Source organism: Limulus polyphemus, unplaced genomic scaffold, assembly GCF_000517525.1.
Source record: "Limulus polyphemus unplaced genomic scaffold, Limulus_polyphemus-2.1.2 Scaffold1535, whole genome shotgun sequence".
In the NCBI taxonomy this organism is placed as follows: Eukaryota; Metazoa; Arthropoda; class Merostomata; order Xiphosura; family Limulidae; genus Limulus; species Limulus polyphemus.
The window spans coordinates 190,796-205,568 of record NW_013667145.1 but is presented as its reverse complement, the minus strand read 5'-3'; the positions used below and the strand labels follow the sequence as shown (position 1 = coordinate 205,568).

The 14,773-nt window shown below is 34.9% G+C and overlaps 1 protein-coding gene across 1 annotated transcript in view; it reads right to left on the bottom strand.

The window, feature by feature from the left end:
• LOC106463989 (importin-7-like) overlaps nt 1-14,758 on the bottom strand; it is a 57,237-nt gene extending 42,479 nt beyond the window's left edge. Inside the window, 5 exon segments of the mRNA XM_022391643.1 lie at nt 1,070-1,164; nt 2,282-2,528; nt 3,151-3,309; nt 5,872-6,107; nt 14,535-14,758. Coding sequence (XP_022247351.1) covers nt 1,070-1,164; nt 2,282-2,528; nt 3,151-3,309; nt 5,872-6,107; nt 14,535-14,618 — 821 coding nt within the window. The 5' untranslated portion in view covers nt 14,619-14,758.
• Nucleotides 14,759-14,773: the final 15 nt, after the last annotated feature.

Here is a 14,773-nt window from a genome sequence, read left to right as displayed (position 1 = left end):
TTGGTAATTACAGAAAACACTCCTCGGAAATAAATAATTTCGACACAGTTATTATGTTGAGTGCACTAACAAATGATATTGTATGTATAAAATTCAAGACAATTATTACGTTCTTGGTAATTACAGAAAACACTCCTCGGAAATAAATAATTTCGACACAGTTATTATGTTGAGTGCACTAACAAATGATATTGTATGTATAAAATTCAAGACAATTATTACGTTCTTGGTAATTACAGAAAACACTCCTCGGAAATAAATAATTTCGACACAGTTATTATGTTGAGTGCACTAACAAATGATATTGTATGTATAAAATTCAAGACAATTATTACGTTCTCAGTAATTGCAGAAAATACTCCTCGGAAATGAATAATTTCGACACAGTTATCATGTTGAGTGCACTAACAAATGATATTGTATGTATAAAATTCAAGACAATTATTACGTTCTCAGTAATTACAGAAAATACTCCTTGGAAATGAATAATTTTGACACAGTTATCATGTTGAGTGCACTAACAAATGATATCGTATGTATAAAATTCAAGACAATTATTACGTTCTCAGTAATTACAGAAAACACTTCTCGGAAATGAATAATTTTGACACAGTTATCATGTTGAATGCACTAACAAATGATATCGTATGTATAAAATTCAAGACAATTATTACGTTCTCAGTAATTACAGAAAACACTCCTCGGAAATGAATAATTTCGACACAGTTATCATGTTGAGTGCACTAACAAAGGATATTGTATGTATAAACTTCAAGACAATTATTACGTTCTCAGTAATTACAGAAAACACTCCTCGGAAATGAATAATTTCGACACAGTTATCATGTTGAGTGCACTAACAAAGGATATTGTATGTATAAAATTCAAGACAATGATCACTATTCCTTAGAACTTACAGGCTATAAAGGCATCAACAGACACTTGATATCACTTGCATTCTGTGCACAACTAAATTCAGAACACAGTAATGAGAACATTTTATAATGTCTGTACCTAAATCAGCTTGGAAAACTTATAGTTGTGTTATAAAAATAATATCCTTCCACACCTTTCAAAAATCCTAATGAGAATACGCATAGCCCACTTTTTGCACTTCCACCATGACAGATCTTGTCGTTCATCTTCCTCTACTAGGTTGGCAGCCTGGCATAAAGAACAGCATAACCACATCAAATTTTAGAATACAATATTTTAATTCGACAAAATAAAAATATAGTTTTTTCAAAAGTATAAGAATGTATTACAAAGAATTAAATATTAACTTAGGAAGAAAAAAAACTATGAAAAATAATCACTTTTACATTCTGACAGAAATACTGTATACCAGTGATACAAATTATTAGCAAATACTCTTAATGTTATAAAAGGTATCACATAAACACACAAAATATGTTAGATAAAAACCAGTTACACAAACAATGTATCAATATTGTGGACTATTAGACTTTAAGCTTCTAATCTCTTTTGTGTCTAAGTTCACCATACTTATGGAATCAGCATTTCCAGTTTAAATATTTACAGAAAGAATGCATAGGACATGTCAAAGACCAACAATTCAGAAATACTTTTTCCCCATTAACTTAAGTACAATATTAACATATAAACCATATTATTCTGAGTTCTTTTCTTGTGGACAAAGTCTAAATCCAGTCTGCAATATACAATAACATGTTGGAAATTTAGCCTTTGTACCAGTTTGATTTAGCACCACTTAACCAGCAACAAGGGATTTAATTTGCCCTTGCAGCCTTCTCTAGGTGCACAACACCTAAATACAAACTAAAGTATGTTGGCTGGTAAGTAGAACATGCCAAATGCAAGGTCAGTAGATACATGAATAATGATGTAAGTATTTAGGAAACTGAATCGTTAAAGAGTGAAAGAAAAAATTATATGATAACATGTCAACCATAATATATCTGCTATATCATGAATTTGTAAAAAACAAGCTTAGTTTCTAAATTTTATTTTCAGATAAATAAGACACAAATTAATCTCAATTTGCATTTATTAAAACAAGTATTGTATTATGAGTGGTAATGATTAACAATTCACAAAAAACTTTAAAATGTTATCTGTTTTTTTTTGCCTCTTTTTTGTTCACATTTCTGAAATTCAAAAGCAGACTTAGTCATTAAATATTTGGAGTCCTGCTAACGTACTTTAAGCAAGTTTTAAGAAAATCTTTAAAATGAAAAAAATCTTGCTCAACTACTCTTTAAAGTTTCAGTTGCTTCAAAATCTCCCCCCAAGTCTTTACCTCTGGTACAGGGGAGTCAAGCACTGCTCGGAAAACTTCCATCCATGAAGCAAAAACATGTTTAGGAAGAAGATCTAGTGGAAGAAAGTAGTGAACAAGTGAGTGAAAGACTTTTAAAATCTGTTTTTGTATCAATACTGAAGTTTCTGACTGGTCTGGCAGTAACTGGATAATTTTTTGGTGTACAAGTGGAAGAAGTAGATTCATAGCTTCATTCAGTGGTCCTCTTTCTTCTAGTTTCTTGTATCTAGGAACAATAAAATATACTGTTCTAATATAATAGCTAAATGTTTTCAAAATGACAGGTTATTTTGTATGGATTTAAGCTGCAAGAGATACGAGTTTCTAACAAGATGCATGAAAAAAAGTTCTTTTATCTGTGAAAACAAACTGAAGAATTATATTTTCAGACAGATATCAGCATAATTTAATATATAATTAAAATCAATGTTCATATTTACACAATTTTAAAAACATAGTAATACACTCTACATGTACAATGTTTCAACATTCTCTACATTGTCTTCAGGAATTATCTGCAAGACAGACTAATTTATACATTCTTTTTTTCCTGCCACATGACATTTTTATTTAGTTATCACTATAAATATATTTCTTTTTCATTACCTATCTGCTCATAACTAAAACTTCTTTAATCACACATAGCTTAAAACTGCAAAGTAAAAATGTTGATTCACTAGTTACTCCGATGACTTTGTAATAATTACTGTCCTGTTTGCTAATTTTAATTATTCTAATTTCATAAACAAATTTACATTTCCACCATATTCTAAAACTAATCTTGTATGTATATTCACACACCTTCTTTAGAATGGAGGTAAAAAAATTATCTAAATATATTAACATACTCATAGTTCTTAACAAGCTGATAGAGACACATTATTGCACCTATCCAGCTTGAAGTGTCTGGTAACTGCAGATAGATAGAGATTTTATCAACAATCTCTGTCCAACGTCCAGGGAAGTCATGTTTTATAATATGGTTGACACATACTGCCAGCTGAATCCTGCATTAACAAGAAATAGAGCTATCACAACTGCATATAGCTACAGATAATAAATAATGTATCATACAAATTACAGGTCAGTTGTAACAGATATGACACTTGTAGATGTAACAATTAAAGATTTTGAATTTTCACCTACTGTTTATATATCTTCTGACAGTTTCTTTTTGCAAAACTATAAAGACTATGCTAAAAAGTAATATAAAACATGATTAATTACCTAACTTTAAGTTTTATATTTGCTAAATAGCAGAAAATGATGTGTGACAGAATTAAAACCTACACTATAATTGGATTTTAGAAATTTTTGAAGTTTGCTAACTGAGCACTTGAACTTTGGCTAAACTATTTTATTTTCATTTTATGACATGTACTTAACTCATATAAGTAAACATTTATGGCATCCTTTGCATAAATTTCAGATAGGGAAAAACTTAATGGTGTAGCAAATCCAAAATTTGCATTTTAATAACAATACTTTGTATACAGAATATGAAACACAAATGAAATATGAACTATCAATGTTTACATAATTCAAACACAAATGGCCATTGTTAAAGTTAACTAAAAATTCACTTTTTTATTTACAAAATGATTCTGAAAATTTTTCAATGCTGACAACAGATAAACTTTACAGTTAACATTTTAAAATGACAATAATCAGCAACTTGAGCACAAATTATAATTTTTTTAAAATTAACAATGATTCCATAAAATTTTATTAAAACATAACACCCAATATAAAATTATTGATGATTAAAACATAATAAAGAAGAGCAACCAGAGAGATTGCATACCCTTGCCCTGCTGCAAATATTTGGATTTTTGGTTTCAATGTGTGCCTGAAATTCAGTCTTAATCTGATCATTTTGTACACAGTTATTATCAACAAACTGAGAAAATGCCCTACATCTCCATTATAAAAATGTTTCAAAGTGATCCAGACCACATTTGGGGAGGACCGTCCCATGAGGGCCGTCCCTATCTCTTGTAAAAAATTTCACGTAAATCAGTTTATTATTTTTCGAGATACACGCGCAGACGTACATACATAAATACAAACCCAAATGCAATGCCCTCCCCCCTCTGAGGGTGAGGGTAAAAAAATCAGAGATGTTATATAAAACAGTAGGCCTACGAGTATGAATAAGTTAGGCAACAAATTTTTGAGAAGGATATTTGTTTTTTGTATGTTAGGAGAGACAATATAATTTCATGTTGGTATGATGAATTTAATGCTTTAATAAGCACTGTGTTATTTCAAATTCACAGTATTTGATAAGTTTGTGATAATGTTTTCACGGACCAATAAAATGGCACCAAACATGTGACAAGATAGAAAACTACATGAACATAATCAATGCAACATATTTTAAACACTTTCAGAAGAAATATAACACTGCAATTTTTATTGGCTTATCATTTTCAGAATATTGTTACCACCAACCAGTTTTGTTCAAACATTATGGCACATTAACTACTGAGAGTTAAAAGGCTATAGAAATAAATTTTGTAAACAGACATTCATACTCAATGGTGAAACACTTTTGATAACAAATAAAACTATTCTATTTCATTATTTATTTAGTTCTTAAAAATGAAAAACAACATTTATGTATTAAAAAGTATATTAAGTTGCTTTTTACTAGAGAAAATATGTAAAAGTAACTAGATTTGACCTGAAACATTGCCTCATGATTAGGCATGTCTGCAACCAGTCCTATAAAACCATTATTTTAATAAATAAAATTCTGTACAAATATGAAAGTAATTTCACAAATGTGTTACTTTTTTTAGCAAACTAGAGATGATGACAAGCCATAAAAAAGCCATAGGTTATGAAATTCATTTTTTCATGTTACAGGCTGAAATTTACATGGTTTGTTCAAAACTATTAAGTTTTAAAACAAAAAAATAATAAAGTTTAGCATACTAAAAAATATAAGTATATAATCCTACAAGTATTAATTTAAATTACCAAGATCTTGATGCTACTCTAAGGCATGATGCTAGAGCTTTAATTACTCTGATAGTTGTTGACAAAGATATGACATAATTATAATAGCCTTTATAACCTTACAAATGATATTGGCAGCTTGCTAAAACAGTCACACTGATGTTTAGAAACAATACAAATGAAATTTAGAAAGAAACCTGAATAGGTTTTAATGCTGTACATAACACTTTTAATGCTGTTCTACAATTACTCTTTTAACACATTTTGAGTGAACTTGTATGGTAGTAACTAATACTTGCATTACAATAAGTAATGTATATATAAATATTAATTTTACTTTCATTTTTGTGTTAGTTTCAAATGTGAATCATCATATATGATTGTACATTTTCAATTGTTTTTTAATGATTAAACAAATGCTTAGAAATTAAATACATATTTACAGTAATATAACTAAAATGAAAATGAAATCATACCAACAGCTGCTTCCAATGAAGAATAGGTTATTTTTTTTAATGTAATTTAAAAAAAAGAATTACTAAACTTGTTTATTAAACCATTAACTTCATAAAATAGGTTTTTATAAGTCAGAATACAATGAATACCTTATGAGTTCTGGTGCTTGGACAGTTGCATCAATAATTGAATCTCTAATCATTGCACGATCTTGTTCATGAATATGGAAAAGTGCGGGCTTCCATGGTTCTTGTTCTTTTTCTTGCCAAAATTGCAAAACTAGGTTTTTTAGGTAAATAACACCAGCTTGTCTAACAGACATTTCTAAGTTGGTCATCATCACTAATTCTAGCAAAGAAGGTGCAAATCCAATAATTTTATGAACCTGCAATGACAAAATAATCTTTAAAATGAACTGCACATTTTATGAGAAAAAAAAAGTTATTATAAGTAAACACTAAGTAATCATGTGCCTGCCAATTGTTAGTTCAATGATCTACCAAGAAGTAAAATAAAGTATATACAAGTAGTGTATGAATAAGTGAAAGCTAACATTTTCTTAAACATAAAAAGTATTTCCAATAGATAAATAACTTCAGTCACAAAATAGATTTTCTCAATCAGTACTGACCTCTATTGGCACAAATTTTCAGTGCTCGCCAATAGCCTTCCACATCCTGCTTCTGCATATCCATGTGTAAGTGATTATATATAGCAGCTCTCCACCAATTAGATCATGAAACTACTCCTATCGTAGCTAGCATCTTCTCCACATTTGCACTTTTTAACCACTTTGGGATTGGTCATAGGCTCTACACCAAATATCACCAGAATTGGGAAAGCTGGGTAGGAAATGTGAGAAGAGGTAAGTATCTATCAGAAATATATTTTCAGTTTATAAAAATGTTAACTTCCGATATGATATCTTACCCTTTCTCACAAATTAACTAGAATCCCACACTTAACTGGTGGAGGGCTGAAGAAAAAATTATCCCCTTTTAGGAAGCACCCAAAGAGAGACCAGGAGGTGTGCAACCAAAAAAGAAAATATCACACCTCAAAGGTAGACCGCACCACACCTGATCCAGGTATTCTCTTCGATCTTTTATGACTGTGTTGTGAACATAAAAAGCGGAAAAACATGAAAAAATTCCATAATAAGTATTATCTATTAATGGGATCCCTGGGTGTTGAATAGCTAGGGCATGATAGGCTGTAGTGGTAGTTTGACCTCATCCAACACCTGGCAGCATCTGGAATTGTACATCAGTTGCATGGTAGGCAGAGAATTACCTACTTCTTCACCTCGAAATTGGAATTGGTAGGGAAGATGAGCTTTTGTACCAAATTCCATCTCTACTTGCATGCATTTCCAACCCAACCGACACCTGATACAAGGTAAAAGAAATCCATTGGATGGTAGGAAGAGGTAAAGCCCCAGTGGGATGGCATCTGTGGTCCAAAACCTGTCGGTATTGGGTATGTTTCTTCCAGTTTATGGTATGAGGAGGATAACCCATTGTACACAAGTGGTAATACGTGCTGCATCCAGCTACAGCCAACTCCAGATCTGCCGGGAACCGACATCTAGCAGAAGGTAGGAAGAGAGATTGCAAACCTGGCGTGCATCTCTAGTCCAAAACCTGGTGGCATTGGGTAGTTTTCACCCAGTCCACAGTAGAAGGGATACAGTCAGAACACATGTGAGGACTTACTTAGCTGGACCATCTCCAACCAACACCTGACCTGGGAAATGCATCCGAAGGATGGTATGTAGGCAGTATCTGGAATTGTACATCAGGTCCATGGTAGGAAGGCATCATGCCACTAACACCTGCAGAATGCTACCGCCCTGCTTTCAACTGAGTGATATGATGCCTCCATGGTCCACCACCCCAGCCGCTAGAAACTGGCAGGTGGCAAGGACTCCCATACTCCACTAGAAGAAAGGGAGGTAAATCAAGTTGGAGAGTCTGGAGGACCACATCACCGGAGACAGTGCAACAGATGATCTTGATACCCTATTTTTGAAAGCAGAGCTACCACGTCGACAGAGTAAATCAACCAATACCTGGTGGCATCTGGAATTGTACATCAGGTCTGTGGTTGGAAAGTCTCAATACCATCAATCCCTGTCTGCTTTGATTATGTGTGTTCATGAGTGCACGGTCTGGGATGAATATCTTTATGAAGCAAAAGACCAGTAGAGAGAACTGTCCTACAGAACACCCATCTCCCTGGTGTCAATAACTTAATCCTGTGAGGTAATTGTTTAGGCATAGATGACAATTAAACAGAGACACATAATCAACAGCTGGCAGCATATTGAATTGTACATCAGGTCTGCAGTAGGAGGAGCTACAATGTAATTGACATCGAGCATGGTCACAGGATGGCCAATGTGGATTTTCGAAAAAAAAGTATACCTCACCATAGAGTGGGATCCTCAATACACTATCAAAAAGGCCCCTGTAAATAAAGAAATAACAAAAACAAAACAACCAGTCATGACAACACCAAGGTGTGTAACGTGGCAACTGGAGGTAAATGAAAACCCACTGAGCAAGAAACAGCCTTGTGATTTAAGCAATGTGAAATAAAGGTATGAGGTGTAGTCCACATACCGAACCCAATGATGATATCCAAAGGAAAATGAAAATGGGCAGCCAAGGACACGGTGAGGTGATGGATTTGATGAGAAGATACTCAAAAATGGTGACACTCCTCAGGCAAAAGGGAAGAATACAACAGCCTAATTAATTGGCAATTTCAACTTGTAAGGGTAATGGGAGAGAGGTCCCGGGACACAGAAAGATTTCATGGAATAAACAAACAGTTAAGTGAACCACAGAAGGGAGCAGTGAGAGTGAGATACCACCAGAGGGCCTAGAATGGACACAAGTGGCAGTCAGGATCAGAATGATCATAAGTGTGAGAAATGGAGGATAATGAAATAGGAGAAAAAGTGGAACTACCCTCTCTAGCAGCAGAAGTCTTGGACAAAAACAAACAGTCAGGGAAGAAGAAAACACAAACTGCGGTACTTCACACGGTAAGCATCAATCACAAAGACCTCAGATCGCTGCAGGCTACAAACCAATAATATGAGGAATAGAAGTTTGAAGAAAAGGTGATAAAGGGAACATGAGGACAAAGGATCAAACAGAGAACAAGTGAGAGCATGAAGGACAGGACTGAAATTCCAATCTGGGAAAGACATGGCGTGGAGGACGGGAAAGAGATAACAAACAAAATAACAATAACAACATGGGGGGATTGGAACACAGAGGCAAGCTCAGTAAGTTTGAACATGTAAGATAATGCAGCTCAATAGCTGGCAATTGAGGAAACTAACAGTTCCCTATTGAAGAACCAAGTGAAAAATGCAGTTGATTGTGTTGGAAAGGTTGTGAATAACGACATCTCCGGTGGAGTGACCAGCAGTGGAAAGTATAATATTTACACTGATAAACTGCCAAGGAGGAAGGACATACAGGATGGGCAATCCATCAGGCAACACTCCTAGAATATCTGAATTGTCTGGCAAGGGACCAGACAAAAGCTATGCATGAAGCTGGATGGTAGGAATGGACAGATGGTGCATGCCTGATTGAGGTTGATGAAGGAGCATGGGAGGCAATGCCAAAGGAAGGGGAGGTGACACAAAAAGCCTGCATAGAAGTGGAAACCATGTGTGAGCAGGCCAAAATGGAGCCACGATAAGGAGTGAATCAATGAAAGGAACAAGGAAAGAAGACAAATAGAAGGGTATGCATACAGGTAATATCTCTTCCAGTTTTCACTGAGACCATTTACAGCTTCTGCCAAACGATGAGGAATGGGAAACCAAAAATGAGGAAGTTGTGCATGAAGATGTGTGACAAAAGCATTCGCTTCTGGAAAACCCCAATGAGCAAACAACTCCCAAAATACCTGCAGATCTTACGGCCACTCTGATGGGAGAATCTTGTCAGGCTGAGATACTGGTCCTTTACCAGATTCAGAGCACCCAGAATACGATATGCTAATAATCTGATGTAATGATCATGACCTCAGTAGAGGGGGTTCAACGTTCTGAAACAACGATCTCAGGAAGGGGTACACCCTTATCTGGGTATATGAGACACTATTATGGAATTGCCCGAATGAGACATCACTGAATGCCCCCAAACATCCAAAAAGAAGTGAAGCATAGCACAATGAACAACAAGCAGCTCCAAGATGTTGATATGTGGGGATGATTCGGCCAGTGTCCAACGACCCGAAACCTCGATTGTTGAGATATGCACCCCAACCTGAAGGGAAAGCATCTGTAAATAGTTAACAATCTGGTTGAAGAGGTGGAAGAGAAACTGTGATGGTAGTATTAGTCCAATCCAAACACCAAGCAAAGACAGCCTGTAGGTGGTGAGGCAGGGTAATAGGAGCATCTAAGGGATCTCAAATGAAGCTCCATTGGTTGAGTAACAACCACTGAAGGTGACACAGGTGGGGGCAACAAAGGGGGAATGAGGGCTTCGAAAGAAGCCCACCTCCTGAAAAGAGATAGGGTCTCTCATGCACTAGAAGAGGGAGAGACCGACAGGCTGCGAACAAGACATTCCATATCTTGTAACTGATGGGGAGAAGGCTGGGCCCAACTGATGAGGGAATTGAAAAACACCCCAGATGAAACAGATATTTTGTGGGTGTGAAAAACGACTCCTCCAACTTAATGAACCAACCCACTCTGACAGTCTTTGAATAAACTGATTATGAACAGCAGATTCAAACTGGAGAGGAAGCCAAAAGTTGTCAGTCATCCACATAATGGTGGATATAAAGGCCTCTCGCGTGAAGCAATAAAGCAAAGGACCTGACTACTTGGCAGAAGGTATAAGGAGCCGAAGCCAGGCAAAATGGTAGAGCTCAAAACTGATAAACAAAATGGGGGAAATGCCAGGATGCCTGGCAGATGAGTGTGTGTAGATAGGCATTCGACACATTGACCTTCATCATCCACAGCCAGGAAACTGTTCAGGGATGAAAAATCTATAACCAGTCCCCAACATCCCATTTTTTGGGTACAACAAACAGACGGGAGTAAAATCCCAACTCAGAAGTTTCCCCAACTTCTATAGATTTTTCTGAAGTAAGTCCTGAACCACCTCAGTAGATACTGCAAGAAACAGGATCCCTTGGTGTGGAAGGCAATGGGATGAGGAGACAAGGAGGGAGAGGAATGGAAGAGAAGGGCTAGACTCTCTGAAAGAACCTGTAGGACCCATGGATCCATTGTAAATGGTGTCCACATAAGGCAAAAATGGAAAAGTTTGGCCTCAAGAAGCCAGGACTGGCAAAGTTAGACAGAGGGGTGAAACACAGTAGGAGGAGGTGGGGATAAATGGGAAGCTAACAAGGAAAATGAATTATGCAGACAAGTGGATTCAACTCAGGCCTCCAATGAGTCGGGAAAACCCCCCAAACACCTCTTCATGTAAAAAAAGTGCCATGCACAAGTTGCACAAGGAAGTAGCAGGTAAACATACTTGAAAAAAGAATGGTATCCCAACAGCATATCAGCCATGTCTGAAAAGCCAGAGCCAAAGATGAAAAGCATGCCGTTATAGTAAATAGAAGACCACAAACATCATTTGAAAACCCTTCAGGAAATGAGTGAATTGCCTGAGTGAGCAAGTGCATAGTTAATAATGTACACAGAATTGTGGATAACATCAGACTAATATGGGAAAATTGAGGTTATGAGAAATTCACCAACGCATTAGGGTTTGAACCTCACAATGTAATGAGATGTTGGGAATCAAGACAAGTGAAAGAAGATCTATGAGATGTATAAGCACGATCTTCAGATGTATAAGGCAGATGATGCATACTAATCCCTGACCAAAGTTTATCTTCAAAATGCTCAGCATGAACCCCAACATCAGGTGAGAGAGGGAACACTAAATATTGGCCAATATATTTATCATCAATGAGGGCAGGTTGAAAATCACAGGAAACAGCAGATAAGGATAACACAGCATAAACCTGATTAATTAATTCCACAAAGGGTGAAGAAGGTCTGGATAAATCCCCCGATATGACTCATGATTGGGAAGCATATTTGGGGGGGATAGGCTGTCCAACTTCTTGTCCTCCCTGTCAGACACCCCAGGAGCAGGCATGACAGGATATTCCTTGTGTAATGGTGAAAATTGCATGAATGTGGACATTTCTTGTCAAATAATTCCTCGGCTGATAATTAAGTACTCAATCCAGTAGTAATAGTCGGGAAACCCACAGCAGCAGTAATAACTGTGGTTGATGTAACTTACCAAAGCTGCAAGTGCATAGTGACAATTCAAAATTTGAAGCAAAAAAAAATGTATGAAAAATATAAGAAAAGCTGGAAAAAGCAACCTTTCACAATTCAAAAACAAGAAAAATTAAAGAAAAACTAAGTCTGTAGTATAAATGAAAATGTGTGAGCAAAAACAAAAGTGGAAATGGTAGTGGTTACAATAGGGGTTATGTCATCCTCCTATTGATGGAGAGCTGCTGCATAATCATTTACATGTGGATGTGCAGAATAGGGAGGTGGAAAGCTAGTGGTTAAAAATTTGCACCAATAGAGGACAGTACTAATGGAGAAAAGCTATTTTGTCAGAAGAGGTAAGATATCATATCGGAAGTTAACTTTTACATGCAATTATCCAACAGGACAAGTGCATTATTTCAGATGGTTAAAGTTAATTCTCTCAAAGCATAATTTCAGCACTCAAAATAAATGGGGATTTTAATAAATATATTTTTTCATTGGATTGTCACTGTTCTCACTATGTCAGTATGTGTATTTCAATGTTGTAGCCCTTTATGCTGTTACCATGCACGATGAATGCCACATTAATTATAGCCAATATTAAAAGTTCTATGATGCTGAAAAATTGTAGTTTTGGGTACAAAACAACTGACATTTTGTAAATTAATATTAATTTTATCCAGAATTACAAAGTACTTGTACAAAGAAGTATTTTCCTTGGCATTGCATCAAAGCTTCATTTGACAGCAGAAGGCACATGCACTTATTTTCTAGCAGCTTCGTATAACTTTGATGATGTTACTCTCTCTTGTTTTCCCTGGTTTATTTTGACATCTTACAGGTTCTTTGTTTATGTAATCTTATTTGAAATTAGAGATCAAACTAGAACTAGGCAATTATTATAATTTGCTAAATGGTTAAACATCATGCTCTTAATTGATTAAACTCAACTAATCAATTATTCTCACACAAGACTTGGACATATGGCGTAATCAAAATTAGTAATAATTGGAAACACTAATTTTGATTAGTTGATAAATTTCATGAGTCACAACACTCATCTATTAACCCTTTCGCAAACCTGGCATACATCTCTAGTCCAAAACCTGGTGGCATTGGGCATTTTCATCCAGTTTTAAGTAACATAAAATTATTCTCAATTATAAAAAAGCTCTCTGTTAACAATTCAAGTTATTTTTCTGTCAATATAAATAGATTCTAAACTATTAATATGTACACCTGTAATCTTGATATGTGGTTTCCCCTCAATGTTTTCCACTCAGCCCTTCAGTAACAAACAAGATGCCTAAGTGGAATGTACGACAACTGCTAGAATGACGAGTAGTAATCCTAATTACTATATATGTATGCTTGATGCGCTTGACTCTGATAGCTTAGAAGATAGTGAAAGTGAGTCAAGTAGTGTTTAAATGCATGATGATGAAGAGGCGATGAAACAAGAGGATGCTAGCTCTCTATCTAATGATGGTAATCAAGATAATGAACCTGGACCCAGAAGAGGAAGGTGTGAACAGCGTTGACAATGAGAAATAGTTATCCCAGTGTGAGGGGGGAGTGGGAGCACTGAGAAATATATGTCCCAGCTAAAAGGTTCTTTAAATTTAAAGTGCACAGTGATATGTAACATTTGTCAAGCAAATGTTTTAACTAGGAGTGTATGCTAATTTAGTAATTAGACTTCACTTTAGGCTTGTGCTTAATACTGAAAGGATGAGCTTTGGTCAGAGAAAACATGATTTCAAAGAACCAAAAAGTATCAGTGTATGTTTGAGAAAGTAGAAATTGTTTAATGCCATAAATTTTCCAGGATGATTGTAATTTATGCTAATATGACAAGGTGCACATTAAAACCTTTGAATGTACCTCAATATAACCAAAGCCTGGCAAACAAGTACCTTAAATATTAATCACAATTTTGCATACCCATAGTTATTAAGTTTATTTCTCCTATAAAATATATAACAAGGTTAACAATTAGTTTCATAGGGTTTTTGTAGACATGTAACCATTTTTAATGTATTTCCGAACTTCGTGATACTAGGAATAAATCTTAATGAGTTAATGATCACTAACTCACCAATCATACACAAGCTCAAAATGAAATAAGCTGCATAATACTACTCAAATTAATAATTAAAGTAGTCTGAGGGTATTAAATCAATGCTGCACTTTTACATGGAATATGGAACTTGACAATTATTATTAATAATGATATAGTATTAATTATTATTACTACTCATTTACTGTATAGTCACTATACTATAAGGTATTGGAGAACTTTGTGAAATCATTAACTTAATGATTAAATGCACAACTTAACTACATATTTAACTTCATAAGTAATAGAAACTAGTAATATACTAAAAGTATTAGTAAGATAAGTTACTTTCAAAATTGAAGTTCAACTTTTAGTTTTAAGTGTAAAGCTAATAGCAATACTAATATTAGTAATAATGCCAACACAGATTATAATTACTAAATTAGTTGACATACTTGTCTTAACCATTTTTCAGCTTCTTCGCGATGACTTGGATGTGTTGTTCCTTTAAGAAGTTCTATTAATTTGTTGACGTCCATGATAACAGAATAATTCTTAATAACGTTACTTGTAAATATAAAAACTAATATATATCAAATCTTTTCAATTTCAACGAACGTTAATCGTTTTTACTAACCCTACTTGGCCAACACTAACAGTAAATATAATTTATAAACAGTTCTCCCAATCCGAC